At 58.0% G+C, this 23,405-nt stretch overlaps 1 protein-coding gene across 1 annotated transcript in view; it reads left to right on the forward strand.

Moving 5' to 3' along the window:
* The first annotated feature begins 503 nt into the window (after nucleotides 1-503).
* The window catches only part of C20H14orf132 (chromosome 20 C14orf132 homolog), a 30,381-nt gene continuing 7,479 nt past the window's right edge, over nucleotides 504-23,405 (forward strand). Inside the window, exon 1 of the mRNA XM_008249376.5 lies at nucleotides 504-892. Coding sequence (XP_008247598.1) covers nucleotides 866-892 — 27 coding nt within the window. The 5' untranslated portion in view covers nucleotides 504-865. The remainder of the gene's footprint in view (nucleotides 893-23,405) is intronic.

A 23,405-nucleotide genomic window follows, 5' to 3' on the forward strand; every position in this document is an offset into this window, starting at 1 on the left:
CAAAAACTCGTACATGAGCCCAACGACCCGGAAGAACTTCCGAAGGGCTGTGCTGGGGGACAAATGTTGATCCCTGTGGGAATGTCACCCTGGCCCCTGGGAGCACGGGTGGGTCTCCGCAGTGAGGCTCCTGGACACAACTTCCCATCCGGGACACACCCAGCGGCTGAGCGGTTCTACCACTTCCCGCAGCGGGGTGGCCTGAACGCTCACCGGGGGTGACCGGGTGGTTAACGTCGCAGCATCGTGCCAGCTGCACCATCCACAGCTGGCGCTCTCGCTGACCTAGGGCATCGCTGTCACCTCCTTTACAGATGAGGACACGGAGGCTCAGTGCAGTCACACCTTGCTCTGTCCAGTGCTGGGGCCAGCAGCACGGCGGGAAAGCCAGGGGCCCCGTGCCTGCCAGATGCTAGGTGTCCGGTCGACGCCCGCCAGCTGCAAGGCAGCACCGCCCCCAGCCTAGGCCCCGGGGCCCCGGGCTGGGCTCCCAGAGCTCTGGACTCGAGTTCCAGGCCCGTGTTTGCGCCAACGAGCTGCGCGACGCCAAGCCTCAGTTTCCCCACGCGGCCCACCCGGGCAGCGCGCGAGGGTTCTGCGGGCCCCACCCCGGGGTGGGGCTGGGGCTGGTCACGTGCAGGGGCGCGGGTCCCTCGAGCCCCGCCCCGCCCTCGGGGTCCCAGCGCACTCGCTGTCTGGAGCGCGGAGCGCGGAGCGCGGTGCAGGCTCGGGACGCGAAGCCACACTGGGGCTGCGAGGTGTGCGCCGCCGCCGCGGGGTCCGGGGGCGCCTGCTCGCGGCTCCGCCCGCTCCCCCAGCAGCAGCAGGAGCAACAGCAGCGAGGAACCGCGGCGGCAGCGACACCATGGACCTGTCCTTTATGGCCGCGCAGGTAACGGGCGCCTTTCCCCCCCACCGCGAGCCTCGGCGGGGCGCGGCGGGAGGGGCTGGGGCTGGGGCCGCGGCGCCTCGCCGGGATCCGCTTTGTCCCGAGCCAGGCACCCCGACTTGGTGCGCGGCCCGGGCTGGGGCGGGCGAGGCGCCCTGCTAGTCCACGTACCGAGCTGCTCCACCCAGGCCCTGCTGGCTAGGGGGAGGCTGAGAGGACCCCGGGCAGCATTCCCTACCCATCCCCCACCGGCTGCCCCCTACGCGAACCTGGGTGTGGACGGACTCGCTTCTCCCACTCCTTGTTTTCGCGAGCCTCGCTCCTCTCCGCCTCGCAGCGGAGACCGACCCTTTGTGCCCGGCCATGCTGGCCTCCTCCGTATTTGCTTTGTGCTGAGTCCGTGTAGCCATGAGTACCTTCTTCCCCGCCCACCGCACAAAGCAGGCTCCCAAGAGACCTCTCGCCACCTGATTGTGCCCCCCTCGAGTTCTGAGTTCGGGGATCCCTGTCTTTGTGCCTTAACTCTCCTGAGCTGGAACAAAGGGAAACACCGCCTTTTTCCAGCCCAACGTGGCCCCTGGGAACGCCAGGGGCTGACTGCTGCATCTGGCTCCAGAAGGAGCCACATGGGGTCTGGGGGAGGAAGCCTTGGTCCACCCGATCAGACTTTGGGTTCTGGGGGCCTGTGGGCTGGCTGTGCTGGGAGCAGAGGGCCAGAGAGGGCCAGGGAAGGCCCAGGCTCCCTCGTGTGCCCTGGGCAGGAGCGGGGACCCCACCTGCTGCAGAGAATGAAGTCCAGGGGACACTCTCTTGGTCCCCAGGCGTCACCTGCAGTGGAAGCCTCTAAGTGCATTTATCATTTCTTTATGGTGAAAATGCGCAGAGTCCTTTCTTCTAGGTTTCTAACAAGCTTTGTGTAATACTTTGTCATCACCCACGGACACCCTACTACGCTACAGCACCCTTGAACTTCTCTCCCCTCTAACTATGGCTTAGCACCCACTAATCAGACAGAAATGGTAAATGTTGGAGGAGATACATGTGTTTACCCGATTTGGATATCACACAATGGATACCCGGATGGAAACATCGCACACTGCTCCATAAATATATACAGTTTTCATGTGTCACTTTAAAATAACCAAAAAAAAAAAAAAAAAAAAAGAGCAGCAGAATCCACACTGTATGTGCACAGGAAGTCTCTGCGCTGGCTCTGGAACCCAGGGAACTGCTGCCATTTCCATGGTTACAAAATAAATTGATCATTGCTATCCCTGGGCTGGCTAGAGCATCTCAGTTGCTATGGTAACACGAGGCTTTGCTCAACACCTGCAGGCGGAACCAGCACAGAGACCGGCTTCTTTCTGTTCTCGTTTGTTTACAATTCAAATGTCACTCGGTCAGTTTATTGCTGCTGGCAGATGCTTAGCGCCTGTTAAACGCTTGGTATTCTGCTGGTGCAAGAAACAGAAGCATGAAGTGCACACAGATGCAGGAGACATTAAGGTTTGGTGAGCGCCTACTGTGTGCCCGGTGCCAGGCACTCAGCACCCTTTATTCCAGTAACTCTTTACAAGTCTCTGACCCAGAGCCTGTCGCCCCCACTTCACATCAGCCAGATGAGAGGATTTGCCTCAGCGTGCCATTAGTAAGGAGGACAGCTGGACTTCAGAGCCGAGCCACTGGGGTCTCCACCTCTCTGTGTCACCCCAAGAAAGACACAGAACAGGAAGGGGCTGGACAGATTCCAGGGTGACACAGCTCTTCCCCCGCCACGTGGAAAGTGGAAAGTGGTCTCTGAAGCTCCTAGTGGGCGTACCCCTGTGGGTCGCTCTCCGGCGTTGGTCTGTCCCGTCTACCCTCGGGTGGGGGCAGTGTGTGGCCAGAGCCCCGGGCGTGGTGTCAGGCGCTGTCCCCGCAGGCACTCCTTCTCTGCGCAAAGGGCAGCTTGCAGAGAAGGTTAGTGCAGCCCGTCCACGTGTCCAGCAAACGCTGATGGGCTGCCCTGCAGCAGGCACCGGGAAGGGGATCCGGGAGACCGAGGTGCGGGGGCGTGGCTCTCCTCTCTGGGTGATTCCAGAGTGCCGGAGAAGTGCTGGGTCCGGCCAAGGCGCAGCAGCGAATGGGCCAGATGTGGGGCCAAGCTGGGGGCCTGGCACGTAGTAGGTCTTCAGAAAAGCATTTCTTAGAAGAATGGGTGGGATCAAGGCCAGGTGGATGCTAATAATAGTAATCATGTTAAACAGACAGTAAAGGGAAAGACAGTGTGAGATATGCAGTGCCTCGCAGGTTGGGCATTCATCTTCGGCTCTGCGGCTGACTCCAGCTTCCTGTCAGTGCAGATCCTGCAAGGCAGAGGTGACAGCTCAAGTAATTGGGTGCCTGCCACCCACCGGGGAGACCTGGATTGTGTTGCTGGCTCCCAGCTTCAGCCTCCCAACGGGAGCCATTGCAGGCGTTTGGGGAATGAGCCAGCAGGTGGGAGCACTCTGTCTTTGTATCTATCTCCCACTCTGTCTTTTTGCCTGCCAAATAAATAAATAAATAAGCAAACACACCTGCTGCAGGTGGGAACCTGTGCTGGGCAGGTGTGCCTTTACCGTCCCCATCGGAGTCAGGGGAGAAGTGGGGAGCCAGGGTGGCTCAGCTGCCAGCCAGGACCAGGATGGAGCGGACGGGCATACGCCTCCTTCCGTGGTCCATGCTCGACTGCGAGGGCAGTCCAGGAACCTGGGCACCAGAGGCCCTCTGCAGGCCGGCTGAAGCTCATCCATCCACCGATTTTGCAGAATATTGTGCTCATGTGCATTCTGAAACAAAATCTTAAAGAGGTTCCCATTCATTCCTTTGGGTGACAAATGACCCCTTAAAACAACAGAGATGTATTCTTCCCAAGTCCTGGAGGCCAGGAGCCCACCCTCAGGCCTCTCTGAAGGCACTGGGAGACGATCCTCCCAGGCCTGTCTCTCTGAGGTCCTGGTGATGCCTGCAGTCCTGGAGCTCCTGGGCCCGTGGATGCCACACTCAGCCTCTGCCTCTGTCGTCACGTGGCATTCTGCCTGTGCGGTGGCTCCAATTCTTTTTTAATATTTTATTTATTTGAAAGGTGGAATTACAAAGAGGCAGAGAGAGAGGGAGAGAGAGGGAGGGAGAGAGAGGTCTTCCATCCGCTGGTTCACTCCCCAGATGGCCACGATTGCTGAAGCTGCGTCAATCCAAAGCCAGGAGCCGGGAGCTTCCTCCAGGTCTCCCACACAGGTGCAGGGGCCCAAGCTCTAGGACCATCTTCCACTGCTTCCCCAGGCCATAGCAGAGATGCTGGATCAGAAGTGGAGCAGCCAGGACTTGAACCGGCGTCCATATGGGATGCCAGCACTGCAGGCGGCAGCTTTACCCACTACGCCAGAGCACCGGCCCTGCAACTCCTCTTCTTATAAGGACACCTGTCACAGTGGCCCAGGACCAACCCTCATGCTACATCTCGGTGGCAACTGCAGAGATTCCGTTTCCAAATAAGGTCACGTGCAAAGGGACGGGGGTTAGAATTCAACATATCTTTGGCAAGGGACACGACTCTACCCATTTGGGGGTCTGATGACTCATAAAAGATAAAGATCTTGGCTGTTGGGTTAGTGACCATTGTTCATAGAGAGGCAGTGAACAGTCCACTTCTCTTGATCTTAGTTTCACCATCTGTGAAATGGGCACAAAACTGCCTTCCTTAGGGAACTGTTCATTTAGTCATTCAGCAAATGCTTCCTGTGTGTTGGGCCCTTCCTACATGAAATGCTGGGTGACGAGGTGGGACAGAGGCGCTGTGCTGTGACACATGACAGGAGGAAGGTAAACACAGGTGCTCTGGGGGCCCGGGAGAGCTGCTGACCCCACTCAGGAGGTCGGAGAAGGCTTCTGGAGGTGGGGCTCGAGCTGAATTTGAAGGCTGCATTGCTGTTATGCAGATGTAGGAGTGAGGGCATTCCAGGCAAAGTGGAGGCACGGAGCTTGCAGGAGCTGTGGGAGGTGGGAGGTGCAGGTGCTGTGTGGTTGGAGCAGAGGGGGCAGGTGACGAGGGAGGAGGAGACAAGGCCAGGGAGCTGGGCTGGGGTGGGGTGGGCAGAGACCCCGTGGAATGGAGTAGAGTAGGGTGGGAGGCTGTGTTGGCCTGGAATGCGGGGCCTGGTTGGAGGGGGCACTGGGAGCTGTCCCCGAGCTCCAGCCCCTTGCCCGTGCACACACACACAGGCCCGGGGCTGCAGGTGCCTCTGGCTTTTAAAGAAACCTGAACCCCTGTGTTCACGTGCAGCCTGGGTTTTGCAGCGCTGGCCAAAGCTAATTAGAACAGAGCTCCGACCACAGTGAGTCCCTCGCGTTGAGTTCCTTGCTGCTTGTCGTTTCTGTTACTTAGTGGCTCACGGCCATCGAGATTCCGCTCACGGTTCTATGGGGCCAGAATCCGGGAAGGACTCGGCTCAACGGTTTGATTCTGCAGCGGTGGCGCCAGCAGGGTCAGCTGGAGACGCTGGCGCCCAGACGTGCAGAACACAGCTTCTGGGCGCGTGTCTGGTGCCCCCAGGCCACTCGGCCCCCGGCTGCCATCGCGAAGCAGTTTCTTCCAGTGGCGTGGGCTTCCTCCCAGCTCGGAGGTCTCAGGGTCTCTGTTCCTTGCACAGCACCGGCTTCCTCGACAGCGACCGTCCCAGCAACTACAAGTCACAAAGATACAGGCTTCCTAGGACCCAGCCTGGGAGCCCTGGGCGTCCCCCAGTGTTCTCTTGGCCTAAGGGCAGCCCAGGTTAGGGGGAGGGGACTCGGACTGCAGCTGTCGATGGGGGAGCTGGGGGCACAGGTGTCTGGAGGGGAGGGAGGACTGGACAGGGCCGTCTTTGGAGACTGGGACCACATGGGCCAAACAGAACAGGGGTGCCGGCTGGATTCATCCTGGGGCTGCCAGTGGCTTTCTCTAGGGCAAACAGGTGTCTGTAGATCTTGGCCAAGCCCAGTGCACTGCTGCTGGGAGAGGATCCAGCGACTACTGAGGAAGGGGCCATCTCCTTACAGGCTGTGCCCTGTGGAATGGCTGCTGTGGGACCATTTTCCTCTGGGTCTCCCACACAGGTGCAGGGGCCCAAGCACTTGGGCCATCTTCTTTTTTTTTTTTTTTTTTTTTTTTTTTTTTTTTTTTTTTTGACAGGCAGAGTGGACAGTGAGAGAGAGAGATAGAGAGAAAGGTCTTCCTTTTGCTGTTGGTTCACCCTCCAATGGCCTCCGCGTCCGGCACTGATCCCATGGCAGGAGCCAGGTACTTCTCCTGGTCTCCCATGGGGTGCAGGACCCAAGCACTTGGGCCATCCTCCACTGCGCTCCCTGGCCACAGCAGAGAGCTGGCCTGGAAGAGGGGCAACCGGGACAGAATCCGGCGCCCCAACCGGGACTAGAACCTGGTGTGCCGGCGCCGCAAGGCAGAGGATTAGCCTAATGAGCCACAGCGCCGGCCCTTGGGCCATCTTCTACTGCTTTCCCAGGCCATAGCAGAGAGCTGGATGGGAAGTGGAAGGTTCCTGTGCTTGAGGGCTGGGAATCCACCACTTCTGTCCTCAATGCACAGCTCTGGGTGAGGGGGTACAGTCTCGCCTGGAGCGCCCCGGTGACGCCGGGCCTGTGTTCCCGGGAGAATGTCCTGTGCAGGTCTCAGAGTGGCTGAGCCGCTGGCAGGTCCCCTGTCAGCCCCCTTCTTCTCACCCCTGGACCAGGGGAGACTCTCAGTTAATTTGCATGTTTAAATATGCTTATTATTTGTTTAAGAGGCAGAGAGGAGTCGGGGTAGAGAGAGAGAAGAGAGAGAGAGGGAGGGAGTTCCCGTCTGCTGGCTCATTCTCCAGCACCCACAACAGTCGGGCTGAGCTGGGGCAGAGGCTGGGAGGTGGGAGCTTAGCCCGGTCTCCTTGTGAGAGGCAAGAGCCCAGCTGCTTGAGCCGTGAGCACCACTTCCCGGGTCTGCACTGGCGGGAACTTGGAGTCCGGTGCCAGAGGCTGGAATGGAACCCAGACACCCTGATGTGCAGGTGTCCTAACCCCTAGGATGCTAATTTGCATTTTAATCATTTTTTTTATGAGGGAAAAAATCATGGAAGGCACCTGGTAGTAGCTGAGAGGTGAATCTGGTACCTCTTGAAATGGCCATAGTTACAAGCAAGGGCCTGGTGGGTGATCTGACGGAGCTGCAAGGAACTAGCAAAAGCTTCCGGTCCCCACTGCTGGCCCCGGAACTGAACGGGAGGGGGTCTGGCAATCTGCTACTTTTTCCTAAAGAATTATCATTAAAATACAAGTTGTCTATTATCTCAAAAAAAAGTTTAAGATTTATCTGTTTGAAAGGTAGAGTTACAGAGAGAGGGAGAGACAGAGACAGAGATCTTCCATCCTCTGGTTCACTCCCCAGTCAGGGCTGGGCCACGTTGAAGCCAGGAGCCTGGAGCTTCATCAGGTCTCCCCTGGATCTCCCACGTGGGTGCAGGGGCCCGAGCACTTGTGCCGTCCTCTGCTGCTTTCCAAGGCACATTAGCTGGGAGCTGGATCTCAAGTGGAGCAGCCGGGACTTGAACCAGCAGCCATATGGGATGCCAGCATTGCAGGTGGTGGCTTAACCCACTGCGCCACAATGCCGGCCCCTCTGCTTGAAATCCTTACTGAGAAGATGTAAATATTTTATTCTGATTAGGTCTTCCTGGGAGACGTCACAAGGCTGCATTTTTGTAAGGGGAGTGTGAGCATTAAGGAAACAAAAATCTAGAGAAATTTCGTAGGCCGGTTCCCAGGCGGTGTCTGAAGCCTCTGGGCCTTTGGCTGGTGACAGGGGTTATGTCTCTGAGCTAAGACACTGGGGCGAGTCTCCAGGGAGGCTGGAGTGTTTGTGGGCACCTGCTGTGTGCTCTGCCATGTGTGGGGGCTCCTCCACCCCCAAGAGATGGAGACCCAGCTGTGGTGACCCCTCCTCGGCCCCTCACTCAGGACTGCCCCTTACCACGTGCTGGGAAGGCTCTCGGCCAGACCCAGGATCTCACCAAACTCTTACGATAGCCCCTTGGAGCCGGCACTTTTCAAGTCCATTTTCCAGGTGAAGAAACTGAGGCTTAAGGAGACAAAATTACTTGCCCAAAGCACACATCTGGGATTCAAACTCACGTGCCACTTCAACCTATTATTTAAAAAAATTATTTATTTGAAAGAGAGAGAGGGAGAGAGAGAGAGAGAGAGTAAGAGAGAGAGAGAGAGTAAGAGAGAGAATCTTCCACCCAAGTGCCTGCAACAGCTGGGGATGGGCCACACCGCAGTCAGGAACCCGGGGAGCTCAGTCTGATTCTCCTGCGTGTGTGGATGAGCAGGAAGTTGGAGTCAGAAGGGGACCGTGAACTGAAACCCAGGCGCTCTGATACGCATGTGGGTGTCTCCCGCAGCTTCTTTTTAAAAAAATATTTATTTTTTATTTATTTGAGAGCAGAGTCACAGCGAGAGGAGGAGAGAGATATTCCATCCACAGGTTCAGCCCCCCAGATGGCCACCATAGCCAGGGCTGGGCCAGGCGGAAGCCAGCAGCCCGGAGCTTCTTCTGGATCTCCACGTGGGTGCAGGGTCCCGAGCACTTGGGCCATCCTCTGCTGCTTTCCCAGGCGCATTAGCGGGGAGCTGGATTGGAAGTGGAGCAGCCAGGACTCGATCCAGTGCCCATATGGGATGTTGGTACCACAGGCAGAGGCTTAACCTACTGCGCCGGGGCACTAGCCCCTCAGATAAGTTTAAAGTCACAGAAACACGGGCAGGAAGGCACCGTGATTTCTCAGGAAGGCAGGCTGCCCATCATCAGCATCCCTCACCGTGCAGTACTTTTTGCCTCCGCTGAGGAGCCTGCACCCACGCGGCCCTGTGGGGCTCACCCGTGGTGGTGGCCGCGCTCTGGGTTGGGCAGCCCTGTAATGCGGGGGCCTCACGTGTGTATTTTCAGGGTCTGGCACCTGCTTATCGCTCCTCCCCCGCAGTCACTGGCGACCGCTGACCTGTCCGCCATCCCTATGGTTTTACCCTTTGCTCTGTGGTTGGACTCAAACCGCTGACAGCCGTTTCATACTGGCTTCCTGCCCTTAGCCGTGTGCACTTGGGTTTCCTCTGCGTCTCTTCGTGCGTGGCTCCGTCGCTCATTTGTTTTCGGCGCTCAGTCTTCTGGGTGGGCCACGGTTTATGTATCCGTTCGCTGAGCACAGAACATCTTGGTTGCTTTCACGGGTTGCCATTCGAGAGTAAAGCTGCCGAAAGTGCTGCAGAGCCGGCTCTTGTCTGGACAGACGGTGCAGAGCCTATTTTTAAAATCCACTCTGCCCGTCTGCTCTTCAATGCAGAGCTCATGTCGTGTGCACTGGACGCGTGTGCTCAGAGGGGCGGTTGGATGTAAACGGCCCGCGGTAGCTCCTGGAGCTGTCTCCTGTTTTCCTCATCTGTTCTCTGCTCGTCTTGGCCTTCTTTTGGATTGCGACAGTGTCCCCCTACTGGCCCCTCTGTTAGCTTATCACACATAACTCTTCTATTATTGAGATAATATTATGTTCTGTTATTGAGATAATAATATGTTTAGCGTCTGCGCTGGCTCCAGGGGCAGACACGCACTTGACCTGCAGCGGGGAGGTCGCGGCAGGCTGCTGGGTCTCCCCACTCGGTTTCCTGCTCCTGTTGTCACACGTCTCACTTCTCCGCACAGGGGCACTTGAAAAAGCCAGCGACGATGGCATTAAAAGCCAAGTTTATTTTGGTCCCAAAAGGTTTTGAAATCCATGCATATGAGGGATCTTTAAACGTTCAGGGGAGTGGATGAAAAAACAGAGAGATATCAGGATCTTTTATACCAGAGTAACCTCACCTTTCTTTGTTTCCCACACATGTTTTAAAGCGCCCTAGTATGTTACAAATCGCATACTGGACTGTTGTTGCTTTAGTTTATCATTTTGCAGATCCATTTTACAGGTTAAGAAACTGAGGCTTAAGGAGACAAAATTACTTGCCCAAAGCACATATTTGGGAATCAAACTCACAGTGCCTCTCCAATCTATTACTTTATTTTATTTTAAAATTTTATTTTATTTATTTGAAAGTCAGAGTTACACAGAGAGAGAAGGAGAAGCAGAGAGAGAGAGAGAGAGAGAGAGAGAGGTCTTCCATCCGCTGATTCACTCCTGAGTTGGCCGCAACGACTGGAGCTGAGCCAATCCAAAGCCAAGAGCCAGGAGCTTCTTCCGGGTCTCCCATGTGGGTGCAGGGGCCCAAGGACACGGGCCATCTTCCACTGCTTTCCCAGGCCACAGCAGAGACCTGGATCAGAAATGGAGCAGCCAGGACTCAAACGGGTGCCCATATGGGATGCCAGCACTGCAGGTGGTGGCCTTATTCACTACACCACAGCACTGGCCCCTCCAATCTATTATTTTAAAAAATCGCATTTACTTGAAAGACAGAGAGAGAGAGAGAGAGAGAGAGAGAGAGGTATTCTATCTGCTGGTTCACTCCCCAAGTGGCTAAAGCGGCCAAGGCTGGACCGTATTCAGGAGCCGGGAGCTTCATCCAGATCTCCCAGCTGTGTGACAGGGGCCCAAGCACTTGATCCATCTTCTGCTGCTTTCCCCAGGTCACTGTCAGGGAGCTGGATTGGCAGTGGAGCAGCCAGGACTTGAACTGTTGCACATAGAGATGTCAGCATCGCAGGCTGCAGCTTAGCCTACTTATGCCACACTGCCGGTCCCCTCTGACTGTCCAAGGTTTCCTCCTTGTCACTGGCTTTGAGTAATCTGAGTCTGAGCTCCCTTAGCGCCATGTGTCTTGGATTTGGGATTTGCGGAGTTTCTTGCATTCTGGGTTTATATTTTGCAACATGATTGGAAATTCCACACACAGTTTTTTCTGTTCCCTCTTTGTTCTTTGGTGATTCTGTTTGTACATATAGGCCGCCTGAGGCTGCCTCACAGCCCACTGATGCTCTGTTCATTTTTTAAAATCTTTTTTTCTGTTAATGTTTCATTTGCATAGTTATTATTGTTCATTATTCCAATTCAGAGCTGTTAATCTCTGCAATATCTAGTCTGCTAATAATTCCAGCCAGCGTGTTTTTCGTTTCAGACATTGTAGCTTTCATCTCTAGAAGATTTTTTTAAGATTTATTTTATTTATTTGAAAGGCAGAGTTAGAGAGAGGCAGAAGAGAGAAAGGTCTTCTGTCCTTTGATTCACTCCCCAAATGGCCGCAATGGCCAGAGCTGGGCTGATCCAAAGCCAGTAGCTTGTTCAGGGTCTCCTACGTGGGTACAGGGCCCCAAGGACTTGGGCCATCTTCTGCTGCTTTCCCAGGCCACAGCAGAGAGCTGGATTGGAAGTGGAGCAGCTGGGACTCAAACCGGTGCCCATATGGGACGCTGGCACTGCAGGCGGTGGCTTTCCCTGCTACGCCACAGCACTGGCCCCTCTAGAAGATTTTGAGTCTTTAAAAAAAAGTCTTCCATTCTCTTCTTAACATGTTCAGTGCTTCCTCTAGCTTTTTGGAATGGCTACAGCTGTTTCAACGTTTATCTGCTAATTCTAAATCTATCAGCTCTGGGTGGTTTTGACTGATTGTCTTGTCTCCTCCAGTGTTCATGTTTTCTTGCTGTTCTGCGTGCGTCATGATTCTGGACTGATGCCCGGCGTGGGAGTTGCACCTTGTTCGATGCGAGCTGTTTCTGTATTCCTGTACACATTCTCGGGCTTTGTTTTCAGCTGCCCGGGTGAGCGTGTGTGTGTGTGTGTGTGTGTGGTCAGGTGTTGCTTTTATCAGGCAAGACCAGAGCTATGTTTAGTCTAGGGTTTATTGCTCCCTCCACGGAGGCGAGGCTGTTCTACGTATGCTACCCAGTGTCCTGGGAGCCGAGATTTTCCAAGTGGCTGGTGGAGACCGGCCCTGTTTCTGCCCTGTATGGGTGCCAGGCACTGCTCTCTGTGGTGCCCTGGGTGACTCTCTTCCTGCCTCTGCACACACGTGTGCTGGTCAGTCCTGGGCCATGTGTGGGAGCGGTGCCTGTGCACACACGTGCTGTTCAGTCCTGGGCCACGTGTGGGAGTGCTGCCTGTGCACACGCGTGCTGGTCAGTCCTGGGCCGAGAGCGGGTGTGCTGTCTGTGCACACGCGTGCTGGTCAGTCCTGGGCCGAGAGCGGGTGTGCTGTCTGTGCACACACGTGCTTGTCAGTCCTGGGCCACATGTGTGAGCCTGCCTGGCTCCCTGCAGCACAGCCCGGAAGCCTTCTCCAGGCAGTAAAGCGGCTGGGTGTAAGGCTCACCTTGTCTATATCCCGGCTCTTGAAGGTCATTGCCCTTTATTGCCTGATTCCATAGTATTGAAAAACGTGTTCCAATATTTGATTTTGTTTTCAGTTGGGAGAGTGAATCCGGTCCCTCTTGCTGCACCTTGTCTCGAAGCAGATTTTCTTCAGCCTGTGTTGCTGTTCTTATTGTTGTTTTATTAGAGAGCGAGCGAGCGAGCGAGCAAGCGAGAGCACTTTCATCTCCTGGTTCACTCCTCAAATGCCCACAATGGCCAGGGGGCCAAAGCCGAGAGCCGGGAACATAGCGCAGGTCTCCCACGGGGGTGGCAGGGGCCCAACTGCTTGAGCCGTCCCTGGCACCTCCCGGGGTTGGCATGAGCAGGAGGCTGGAGTCAGGAGCCGGAGCCAGGACTTGAGCCAGGTGCTCTGAACGAGCCATGGGCCTCCTAGCCAGATGCAAACCACCCACCCCAAGCCTGTGTTCTGAACAACCATCTTTCCGCCCCTCCTGGGAAAAGGAATGTGACGCATCCCTTGGGAACACGGCCCCCGTGTCCCGGCTCTGGATCCTTGCTCCAACACTGCTTCCTGTCTTCGGGATGCCGACAGGCCTCACAGGTGAGCTGCAGGTGGCAGTTAGAAAGCCAAGTCATGCACGCACCTGCTGGGTTCCTTTGCCGCCTGTCTTGGCTGCTTGGGTTTCTTCCAAGTGCTCCGTGACAGCGCACATCTGGGAGCCGGGGTAGGCTCTGTGCTGGCCGCCAGAAACGGGCAGCTCCGGGATCAGGGCAGGGTTCCCCAAGGGGTCCCTCCCTGCCAGGCCCCTGGCCCCTGGGATGCCTCACTCAGGAAAGGATGGAGGCGAGGGGTGGGGAGCAGCTGGCTCCAGCCCCCCACTCAGCCCCCAGCTAGGACCCCGCGGGGACCCCTGTCTCTCTCCCCACAGGAAGCTCTGCCAGCTGATTGGAAATGCACTGAGAGCCGCCTTCCAGCAGCATGGAGGTGACGAGTGAGCTCTCCAGGGCCTCCTGCACCCCCTCTTTGCCAAGTTGTAGCAGTACCTCCTGCATCTCCTCACCCTTCTTCGACTTCCTGCCAGCCCTGCCTCCCGCCCCCCCCACCATGGGGGGGTCCCACTGCACCTGCTGTGTGTCCCCATAGCCACATCAGTCAGGCACGGCTGGCCCTGCAGACAGGCTGTGTTGGGAGTGTGGAGAGACCAAAAAGAAGCGATCACGGCCTTCCGTCATCTTCGTCAGCGTCACCCACGTGGCACCAACACACGTGGTGCATGGAGCGGCACCCTCTCACGTGAACAGTGAGGCAGGCCTGCCGCAGCCGGGGCGGGGGTCCTGCACACCCACCCTGGAAGTGCAGGTCTGCCAGCACACCCACTGTACAGAGCGGGGCTCTGAGGCTCAGAGCCTGGGGTCTTCCCAGAGCCACCCAGGTGGGAGGCGGCTAAGCTGGGGTCCACACTGGGTCTGAGCCAAGAGCTCATGGTCCAGCAGCGACAGCTGATGGATCGCAAAGTGTTAGGACGAAACCGATTTGAGCGGCCGTGTCTGGCCCGGCCCTCCCTGGAGCCTGTGTGGGCAGAGTGGCCTCCGGCGGACGTGGCTGTCCCAGGGCTCAGACAGGCTGGTGCCCAAGGCTGGAGGAGGGAAGCTTGCTCCTCTGGGAGAGGAGTCGTCCCTGCCCCTCAGTCCTGGCGCCCTGCCCGCGTTCCCTGGAGCCTGCCCCTCAGTCCTGGTGCCCTGCCCGCTTTCCCCGGAGCCGTCCTCTCATCCAAGGCCCCCGGAAGGCCAAGGCTACTGTACTGTTTATGTCAGGATTACTCCCCCCAGCCCAGGGCCGGAGCTGATGAATATTTAATGAGGGATTCAGGGGCGGGCAGAGCTCAGTGGAAGCAGGAGAAGACTGGATCGAAGTCAGGTCTCGTGCCACCTTGCTGAGCAGCCCTGGGTCTGTGCTCCGGCTTTGCCCAGAGCCACCAGCTCATGACCCAGCAGCCCCAGCTGCGCCCCGCGTCCCGTCCCTGAAACTTCCCAGCCCCAGCGCTGCCAGCTCCCGGCTCCTCCCGTGCAGAGGGTGCGCCACGTGCGGGGCTCAGCGCTCTGGGCTTTCCCAGCTGCATTTTTTTCATCCTGGGACCAGTCCCGTGGTGTGAACCTGCGAGGTGGCCAGTGAGGAGACGGAGCCCAGAGAGGTGGACGCTCGCTCGAGGTCTTGCGGCCGATGGCTCGTGGGGCGTTGCTTGTGGCCCTTGCAGCTCTGAGGGACTTTGCACGACTTCAGACTTTCGGTGCTGAAACCAGGACAGTTCCGAGGTCGCTGGGACGATCGGTCACTGTGGTGGGAGGCCATCGAGGCTCGGAAGGGCTCTGGGATCCCTGCTGGAAGGCTGAAGCGCTCTGCCAGGGCGTGGCGCCCCTTCCCTTCCCTTCCCTTCTTAGCTCACTCCTACTCTTGCTCTGTAAAATGCGTGGGGCCGTGGGACCTGTCCCTGGAATGAGCGCTTTCTCTGCTCCATTCATCTCCCCAAACAGGCACCGAGTGTGGAGTAGGCCCTGTCCTGGGCCCCGCAACAGTGCGGAGCAACACTGAAGTTCCTGCCCTCCCTGGAGCCTGGAGGTGCCTTGTCCTGACACCCCGTCACTTCCCGTGAAAGGTGACAGCCTACGGCCCCTACTGTCTGCTCACCTATGGCTACCTGGGAAATGTCACGCAACCCCTTGGTAGCAGGTGGCCCAGCTCCTCCCCATGCACCTCTGCATGCGTCAAGGTCGGCACACGTGTAGCTCATCTCCCCGTTTCAATGCACAAGTTCACATGGGAGCTACTTGTTCCAGTGATTAGCGTGTGTGACTACCAGGACAGAGCGTGTGGGATGGGCATGTGGGCCACCGCGGGAGGTGGGAGTCCCTGAGAGTCCCCTTGAGGTACGTGCACACATGGGTAGCTTCCTTATTAGGCACCAGGTAACCTGCCTGTGACCAATGATGCCTTTGGCTGAGTAAGATTCAAGGCAATGAACTCTTAGGGTAAATCTGCAGCCCGCTCGCCAGTCCTCAAGGGAGCTCTGTTCCAACGCCTCGCTCAAATGAGGAGGTGACCAGAGCTGAGGGTGGAGCCTCCCTCCAGCTGACCTGGCCCTCCGCCCGTGTGGAGTCAGAGCTGCAGGCTGCGTTCCCTGCCCACTCACTGGGTCTCCTCCCAACATGCCCACAGTCCGGGGCTGGGCTGTGCTCCCCCAGGTCAAGTAAGGGGCAGGGGCTGGGAGTGACGCAACGCGACTGTGTCCGCCCCCCCGGCAGGGGACGGAGCCTGGCGCCTCCTGCCCTCCACGAACCACACGCTGAATGTCGCCAGCCGCAGTTGCTGCTGGTGAATCGAGAGTGAACAGACCCAGGCAGGGAGCTCTGCTCTTTTCCCTCCTCCCCCGCCCCCCCCAACCCCTCCACAAGGGCCAAGGCTGTGATCACAGCCTCCTGGGGGCGCCTCTGGGCCAGGGAGGCGCCAGCTTTCAGCTGCCAAGGAGGCGTCTTCTTCCCGGGGAAAATGCCTCCCGGCAGCCCGGGCAGCCACAGCGTCCTGCCGCGCTCTCAGACTCCCCCGGGAGAGCCCCAGATCCTCTCCAGGTGCGGCTGGACCAGGCTTTCCCGCGGGGAGCCCAGCTCCGTCTACACCCGGGCTGGCAAGCACGTTCATCTGGGGATGCCCCTGCAGACTCTCGAGAGGCAGACAAGCGAGCTTCCGAGAGAATTTCCTCTCCACCAGGGCTTCGTTTTACCCAAACGAGCCAGGGAGCATTTATTGAGTGCCTGCTGTATGCAAAGCATGCACGATCAAAGAGACAGTGCAGTTCCTCCTGAGTCACGCGGGGGTGGTGTCAGCACACAAAAATATGACCTTTACCCCCTGCCAGGAAAGAGCTTCTTACCGGATGCTTGCAGAAGGTCCAGGAGGTGGTGAGGCAGGGCCATCAGTCACGTGGGATTCAAAGCTGCCGCTGTGGGTCATGGTCTCTGCTCTTCCAGCTCCTGGCTCCACCCTCTCTGTCCCTGGTGCAGCTCCCCCACCCCCACCCCACGCTTGGGACGCCTGCATCCCTCACCGGAGTCCTGGGTCGAGTCTTGGCTCCCCTGCTTCCCAGTCAGTTTCCTGCCAGTGAATACCCGAGGAGACCTGGGTTGATTTCCAGGCCCCCGGCCTTGGCCTGGCCCAGCACCTGCTGGGGTGGGCATGGAGGGAGGGGCCTGTCGATGGAAGATCTGTCCCTCTCTCTGTCTCTACCTTCCAACAAATAAGCAAGACTTTGTTTTAAAAAAAAGTCCTTCCTGACCTTGGCATCCTTTCTGAGGCACAGCCAAGTCGTTTTCCTGGCATTTGGCTTCCTCCCTGCCGGGATCCTGCCCAGGGCCCAGGCCCACTCTGCTGAGCTGGTCGCCTCCTTCTCCTGCTCCTCCCACGTGCTGGGGTGGGGGGTGGGGGTGGGGCCTGGACGCCATCTTTCTCCGGCTTCTGACCCTGTTGTGGCACCAGAATGACCGTGAGTGACGCTGAGCCTATTGAGACGCGGCGCCGGCCCACTCCTGTTGTCTTGTGTTTGCTTAACTGCTGCCACCAGTGAGGACGGCAGGAGCTCCCAGGGGTGGAACCCTCAAAGGCGTGGCCGCCTTCGCACAGGAAGCCACGGCATGTGGGGGAGCTCACTGGGGCAGTGGGGGGCGTGGAGTCATCTCCAGAGGGTCTCCGCCAGACTCCTCTAAAACCAAGCTGGGGCTCTGGGCCCCCAAGACCCCCCAAGGTCTCACTGTGGCCCGTGGTCTGCCCAGCCCACCCCCCTGCGTGCCTGTCTTCCCCGCTGGGCAAATGTCCGTTTATCATCGCTGATCACAGCCACGCTCTGCAGCGACCGCGTTCTCTCCTGCTGCGTCGGCTGTTACTACGGCAACGGTTTCCAGCAGGGTGAACTTGCTTTTCCCTCTGATTCTGGAATGCTCTCAGGCTTTCCAACAATATTCGTCTTTTCCCGAGTCCTGTGGGTCCGGGCGTGTGGGGCACACAGCGGAGAGCTGCCCCCACCCCGTGTGTATCTGCTGCAGAAACGGCTTGCTCACGGCAAGTAATTGAGCAAACTTTCTAAAATAGGAAATGTGCTGAACATCTGTCTTGCTGGGCACTGGGACCAAAGAGAACCCAGACTTTGCTCCCATCCCAGACGAGCTCACGGTGTCAAAGATCAAGTCACCGTGAACTGGGCTATGTGCGATGTGCTGTAACCACGTGTGATGGCTCCAGGAGTCTCCCTGTGTGTGGGCGTCCCGGTGTCCTCCTGCCCGGGCGCATCTAGGCTGCCGTGGCGATGCCACCCGCCTTCCCTGCCCACACAAATGCTCTCTCGGTCCACTGCGATGCTGGCATGCAGACGTGGCCACGTGCTGTGGCTCTGGCATGCGCTGTGGGGTGATGCGCTTCCTTCCCACGTGTGCCTCAGTTTCCCTGCCTGGAAACGAGGATGATGATGGCAGCACCCACCTCAGCAGACTGCCAGTGGTGCCCAGGAGAAGCACGGAGCGCCCACACATGCCTGACGCTGAACACCGGCTTTTCTTTGGCCTGCATTCACCTCATTTTGTAAGGCGGGCTCTCCAGCACAGGAGCTTGAGCCCAGAAGGGCAGCTTACGAGGGGGCCTGGGGCTGTGTTTGTGTGGGGGGAGGGGGCTGCGCATTTCCATGGAAGGGCAGAATCGCCTTCTTCCAACAGCAGAGCCAAGTTGAGCCCAGCTCTCTGCAGGGCTACGCCCAAAGCATGACAGGGCTGGCTCAGCCTTCGGGGGGGACTGGGGACAGGGAGGGGGCCTGGACGCCACTCCCAGGAGTGGGATTTGAGTGATCTTGGGTGAGATGCCCAGAACCTGGGCCTGGGGGACTCTCAGGCCAGCCTCCGTGGTGTTCACTCCAGCTGGCAGCCTCCCCAGCTGCAGAACGAGGCGGAAGCCACCGGCAGGTGCCCTCCCAGGGAGCAGGAAGGGACTTCTCCCTTCCAGACAAGATCAAAGCAGGGTCCATCAGGATGAGCACGCGTACGATGGAGGGCCCACCGCCGGTAGGCTCTGCTGGCACTGGTGGGGATGGCGCAGCCCCAGCCAGCAGCCAGAGCCTGTGCACCAGGCTTCCAAAGAAAAGCAACTTTGTGTCCACGGGCGCTGCGCCTCCTGCCGTGCGTTCTGTGCGCAGGCACTGAGCCAAGCACTAGCAGACCTGGTGATCCATCCACCTGACTGCGCCGGGGGTGACTCGATTCGGCACTGTTTCCGGGGCATCCGTGACTGTTTCTGGATGAGGTTAGCATTTGGACTCAGTAAAGCAGGTGAATTGCCCTCGCTGCCGTGGGCGGGCCACCTGCTCTCTGTCCAGGGCCTGAATAGAATGACAAGGTGGAGGAGAGAGGGACTTGGCTCTTGCTGCCCACCTGCTAGAGGTAAGACCTGGGTCTTGTCCTGTTCTTGGACTGGGATAGGCACCATCGGCTCCCCTGGTCCCTAGGCCTTCTGGCGCCAACTGAATCACACCATGGCTTTCCCCGGTCTCCGAGGGGGCAGACGGCCCATGGGGGCCTGTGTGACCATGTGGGGGCAGTGGGAGCTGGGGCCGCAGCAGGGGCAGTGAGGGCTGGGGCCGCACTGTGGGCAGGTAGGATGACTTTTGGGGCTTCAGCCGGCTCCACAGGTCTCCTGATCCACCTGCTGCTTGTCTGTCAGAGTTGGTGGAATTCTGTGGGGTTCTTAGTTATGATCTGTTACAGGCTTGCTCCATCTGGCCGGCACCAGCAGGCCTTCCGTTTTTTTGTTTGTTTGTTTGTTTGTTTGTTTTTACTTTTTTATTTTTACTTTTGTGTATTGGTCCCCTGGGTGCAGGGTTAGAATCCTCACACTTAGACAGGAAGCGACTCGGGAATGGAAGCGGCCCAGCCAGGAGGCACAGCTGGGCCAGAACCAGCGCTACCTCCTCCTGCGGGAAACCGACAGCAGGTGCTGTGCACTCCTTCACGGCCACACAGCACTGCCCTCCCCAGGCTGGGAGACCCTGGACACCATTCACGCTGCCTCCTAGGAGCCTGGACCGACCTGAATCCACAGGGAGGAGACAGGAGCTCGGAAGCCAATCTGGCTCGTGCCTGGTCCTCCGCTCTGTGGGCTTCAGATGCGGTGCAGGGCCCACCGTTTCTCCCTTCCTTCCCTCGTGTCCCTGGTGGAACTCACATCAAATCAGCCAGATCTGGGTGTTTGCACATAGTCGGATGGCACTCGGGACGCCTGTATCTCGTGTAAGAGCACCTGCTCTGCTTCTGATCCAGCTTCCTGCTGATGCGCACTGTGGGAGGCAGCAGGTGTCGGCTCAAGTAGTTGGGTCCCTGCCACCCACATGGGGGACAAAGATGGAGTTTCAGCTCCCAGCTTCAACCTGGCCCCGCCCTGGCTGATGCAGGCATTTGGGGAAAGAGCCAGCAGATGAGAGGTATCTCCCTCCATCTCCTCTGCCTTCAAATAAATTTTAAATGACTAAACAGATCCAAAAAATGGAAAAAGAAGATGGGGAGAGCCCTGTGTGGTGAGACCTGGGGAGGTGGCAGGTCCAGCTCCCCGCCCTGGGCAACTCGGCTCCACGCAGCAGGGCCAGCGAGCACAGCACCTCTGAGGACCGCGTGTGTGATTGCACACTGGCAGCCGGGCAGCCGGTGAGTGTGGTGCCTCCGAGGACCACGTGTGTGCATTGCACACTGGCAGCCAGGCCGGGGCCTCATCCTACGCTTGCCTCTTCAGCCCACGTGATGACCCCCACTCTGTCCTGCGTGAATGCCTGCCTGCACCACAGCGATCCTGCCGCCTTCATCCTGCGTTTAGGGGCACGCGATACCACTCTATGACTGTGTGTCTTAGTCTGTAGCTTTGTAAAGGTCAAGCTCTTCAAGGCCAGAGGTCATTGGGAACCCCCTGGCTTCCCCAGGGTCTGTCTAACACCTCCTGCTGCAGAGTGGGCCTTCGGCGTTTGTTGAATGACTATCCAATGGATGGCTGGCACTCTGCGTTGATCCATTCTTTATATTTAGGCCATAGAGACCCTCCAAGAATTTGTCTGTGAGAGAAGTTACCACATTTGGGCTCTGGCTGGAGGCTTCTCTGGAATTCCTGATAAACTAGGTCACCCAGATGGCAGGGGCCACAGATGGTGTTCTCAGAAGAGCTAAAACCCAAGGCCCGGCCGGCGCCACGGCTCACTAGGCTAATCCTCCACCTAGCGGCGCGGGCACACCGGGTTCTAGTCCCGGTCGGGGCGCCGGATTCTGTCCCGATTGCCCTCTTCCAGGCCAGCTCTCTGCTGTGGCCAGAGAGTGCAGTGGAGGATGGCCCAAGTGCTTGGGCCCTGCACCCCATGGGAGACCAGGAGAAGCACCTGGCTCCTGCCTTGGGATCAGCACGGTGCGCCAGTCACAGCGCGCCAGCCGTGGCGGCCATTGGAGGGTGAACCAACGGCAAAGGAAGACCTTTCTCTCTGTCTCTCTCTCTCACTATCCACTCTGCCTGTAAAAAAAAAAAAAAAAAAAAAAAAAAAAAAAAAAAAAAAAACAAGGCCTGGAGCCCGCACAAATTCTGAAACAGCGGCATTTCTCAGGTGGGAGGTAGGTCCTGCATGAAGTTGTCAGGTGTGGAGGAGGAAAATGGAGGGCGCCAGGTTTAACTTGAACTCTTGGTGGGCTGTGAGCAGCCCGTAGCCTGCTCCGTCCAGTGCAGGGATGGGATATACTTACTCTGGGAACGCCGTGGCTGCTGCGGTTTAACTGGGCAGCCTGTGTTTTCCCTGGGGATTTTATCCAAGGGCTTCTCTGACAGTCCCGGCCTCGCAGGCTCTCCCTGGAGGCCCCCCTGTAACGGATTCCGGCCTCTCTGCATTTAGCAAGGACTTCTGAGCACCAGGCTCCCCAGTAAGCAAGGTCCAGAGAGGGGTGGGCTGGAGCAGGGCCAGAACCCAAGTCTGGGGCCCAGAGCCAGGCGGCAGCTTCAAGCCCACAGGGAGCAATGCGGATGCTTCTGCCGCTCAGAGGTCACCCGCAAAACCCACCGCCCAGAAGCCTCGCATCCCACCTGCGGCTGGGCCAGGAGGCCGCCGGCCATGCGGGCCGGCCTGGACCCAAGCCTGGACCCAAGGGGGCCCCGGGTGTCGGCAGCAAGCCCACCACACAGAACCCCACGAACAACGTCCCTTCTCTCTCCTTCCCCTCCTCACTGTGCAAGAAACACCCGCCCAGCCCTCGTCTGGAGGCTTTGCGATAGAGATGTCCTCTGACCCTGCTCTGACACGGGGGAGGCTTCTGTGAGCTGCACCCCACCCCCCGCAGTGACAGAGGGGCCCCGGGGGCTGGCCCACTCCTCCTCGGAGCAGCTCTGCTCCCTGGGGGCAGGCGGAGGCTGCGTGGGTGGACATGGCCCTGCAGGCCCCGGGTCAGGGAGGGGGCACTCCATCTGACTCGCTCCACCAGCTTGTGGGCAAAATGAGTGCGAGGTTCGGCTTTCGATTGTACCTCTCGTGTAGTATTGCTAGGTCGAATATCCCTTACCTGAGACGCTTGGGAGCAGGATTCCCACACACTGTGAGACAGCAGGGGCGGGGACCCAAGTCCAAACCCAGAATTCTTTTCGCTTTATGGACACCTTGGACATGTAGTTGAAGGTCGCTTTATGCAATTACTCTCTACTTGCTTGAGAGACAGAGACACACAGAGCTCCCATCTAATGGTTCACTCCCCAAATGCCCACAACAGTCAGGGCTGAGACAGGTTGAAGCCAGGAGCCAGGAGCTTCCTCCAGGTCTGCTAAGTGGGTGGCAGGGACCCATGTATTTGAGCCACTCTCTGCTGCCTTCCAGGGTGCATGCAACAGGAAGCTGGATTGGAAGCAGAGGTGGGGCTCAGTGCCGGTCACTCTGATTGCCTGGAATGGCCAGGGCTGGGCCAGGTGACCTCAGTCCAGGTCTCCCATGTGGATGCAGGGACCCAGCTCCTGAGCCATCACCGCAGCCTCCAGGGTCCCTATCAGCGGGAAGCTGGAGTCAGGAGCGGACACGAGGCGCTGACCCTGGTACTCCAGTGCAGGGATGTGCATCCTAACCGGCATCTTCACTCCTGGGCCAGACGCCTTGCCCCCTGTAGGATCATGCCTAGTGCACCTGCACTTTGCCTGCAGTTGGTCACACGAAGTCAAGTGTGGAAGTTTCCACGCGTGGCATCACATTGGTGCTCCATTCAGATGTGGGAGCATTTTGGATTCGGGGCTCTCAGCCTGTGTGAACTGTTGTTACAGTCTCATTTGTGTTTGTCAGTCTATTTATATTCACATGGTGTGTTATAATATGTACCTGTATAAATGTGCCACTGGAGGGATTTGCATGCTATGAGCACCGCCCAGTCGCCAGCAGCCCCCAGCAAGGCATGGGGCCCAGCGCCCCCTCGTGGCCACTTTCAGTCACTACACCCTGGAACATAACTGCTCCTCGGAGCACAAGCCCATCTCAGGTCGCCCTTCTCAGCTGAGCCAGGTGATCAGGGGCCGCTTGTTGACTTCTCAGCGTGGATGAAGCCTGGGACCACCTCACAGTAGCCATCAAGCACCCTTGTGCACCTCCCTGTGCTCCAGGGCCCAGCATGGAGTCTGACCCTGGAGCCAGGGAGGCTATGTGAGGGTAGGATGCATCCACACTCCATCCAGACACACCTGGCTCCACCACGCATCGGTGCTGTGGCCGTAATCACTGCTTACCCATCTCTGCAATGGGTATATGAGGGCACGTTCATGGAGGGGCAGGTGTGGTGGCAAAGTGGGTTAAGCCACTGATTGGAGGGCCTGATCCCCAATCGGAGTGACTGGCACTGAGCCCCACCTCTGCTTCCAATCCAGCTTCCTGTTGCATGCACCCTGGAAGGCAGCAGAGAGTGGCTCAAATACATGGGTCCCTGCCACCCACTTAGCAGACCTGGAGGAAGCTCCTGGCTCCTGGCTTCAACCTGTCTCAGCCCTGACTGTTGTGGGCATTTGGGGAGTGGACAAGTGGACAGAGCTCTCCCCTTCCCTCTTCTCCCACTCCCTCTCCCACTCTATTGTCACACCTTTCAAAGACGTAAAA

Source organism: Oryctolagus cuniculus, chromosome 20 (genome assembly GCF_051225735.1).
Source record: "Oryctolagus cuniculus isolate XC-2025 breed Fujian yellow rabbit chromosome 20, ASM5122573v1, whole genome shotgun sequence".
In the NCBI taxonomy this organism is placed as follows: domain Eukaryota; kingdom Metazoa; phylum Chordata; class Mammalia; order Lagomorpha; family Leporidae; genus Oryctolagus; species Oryctolagus cuniculus.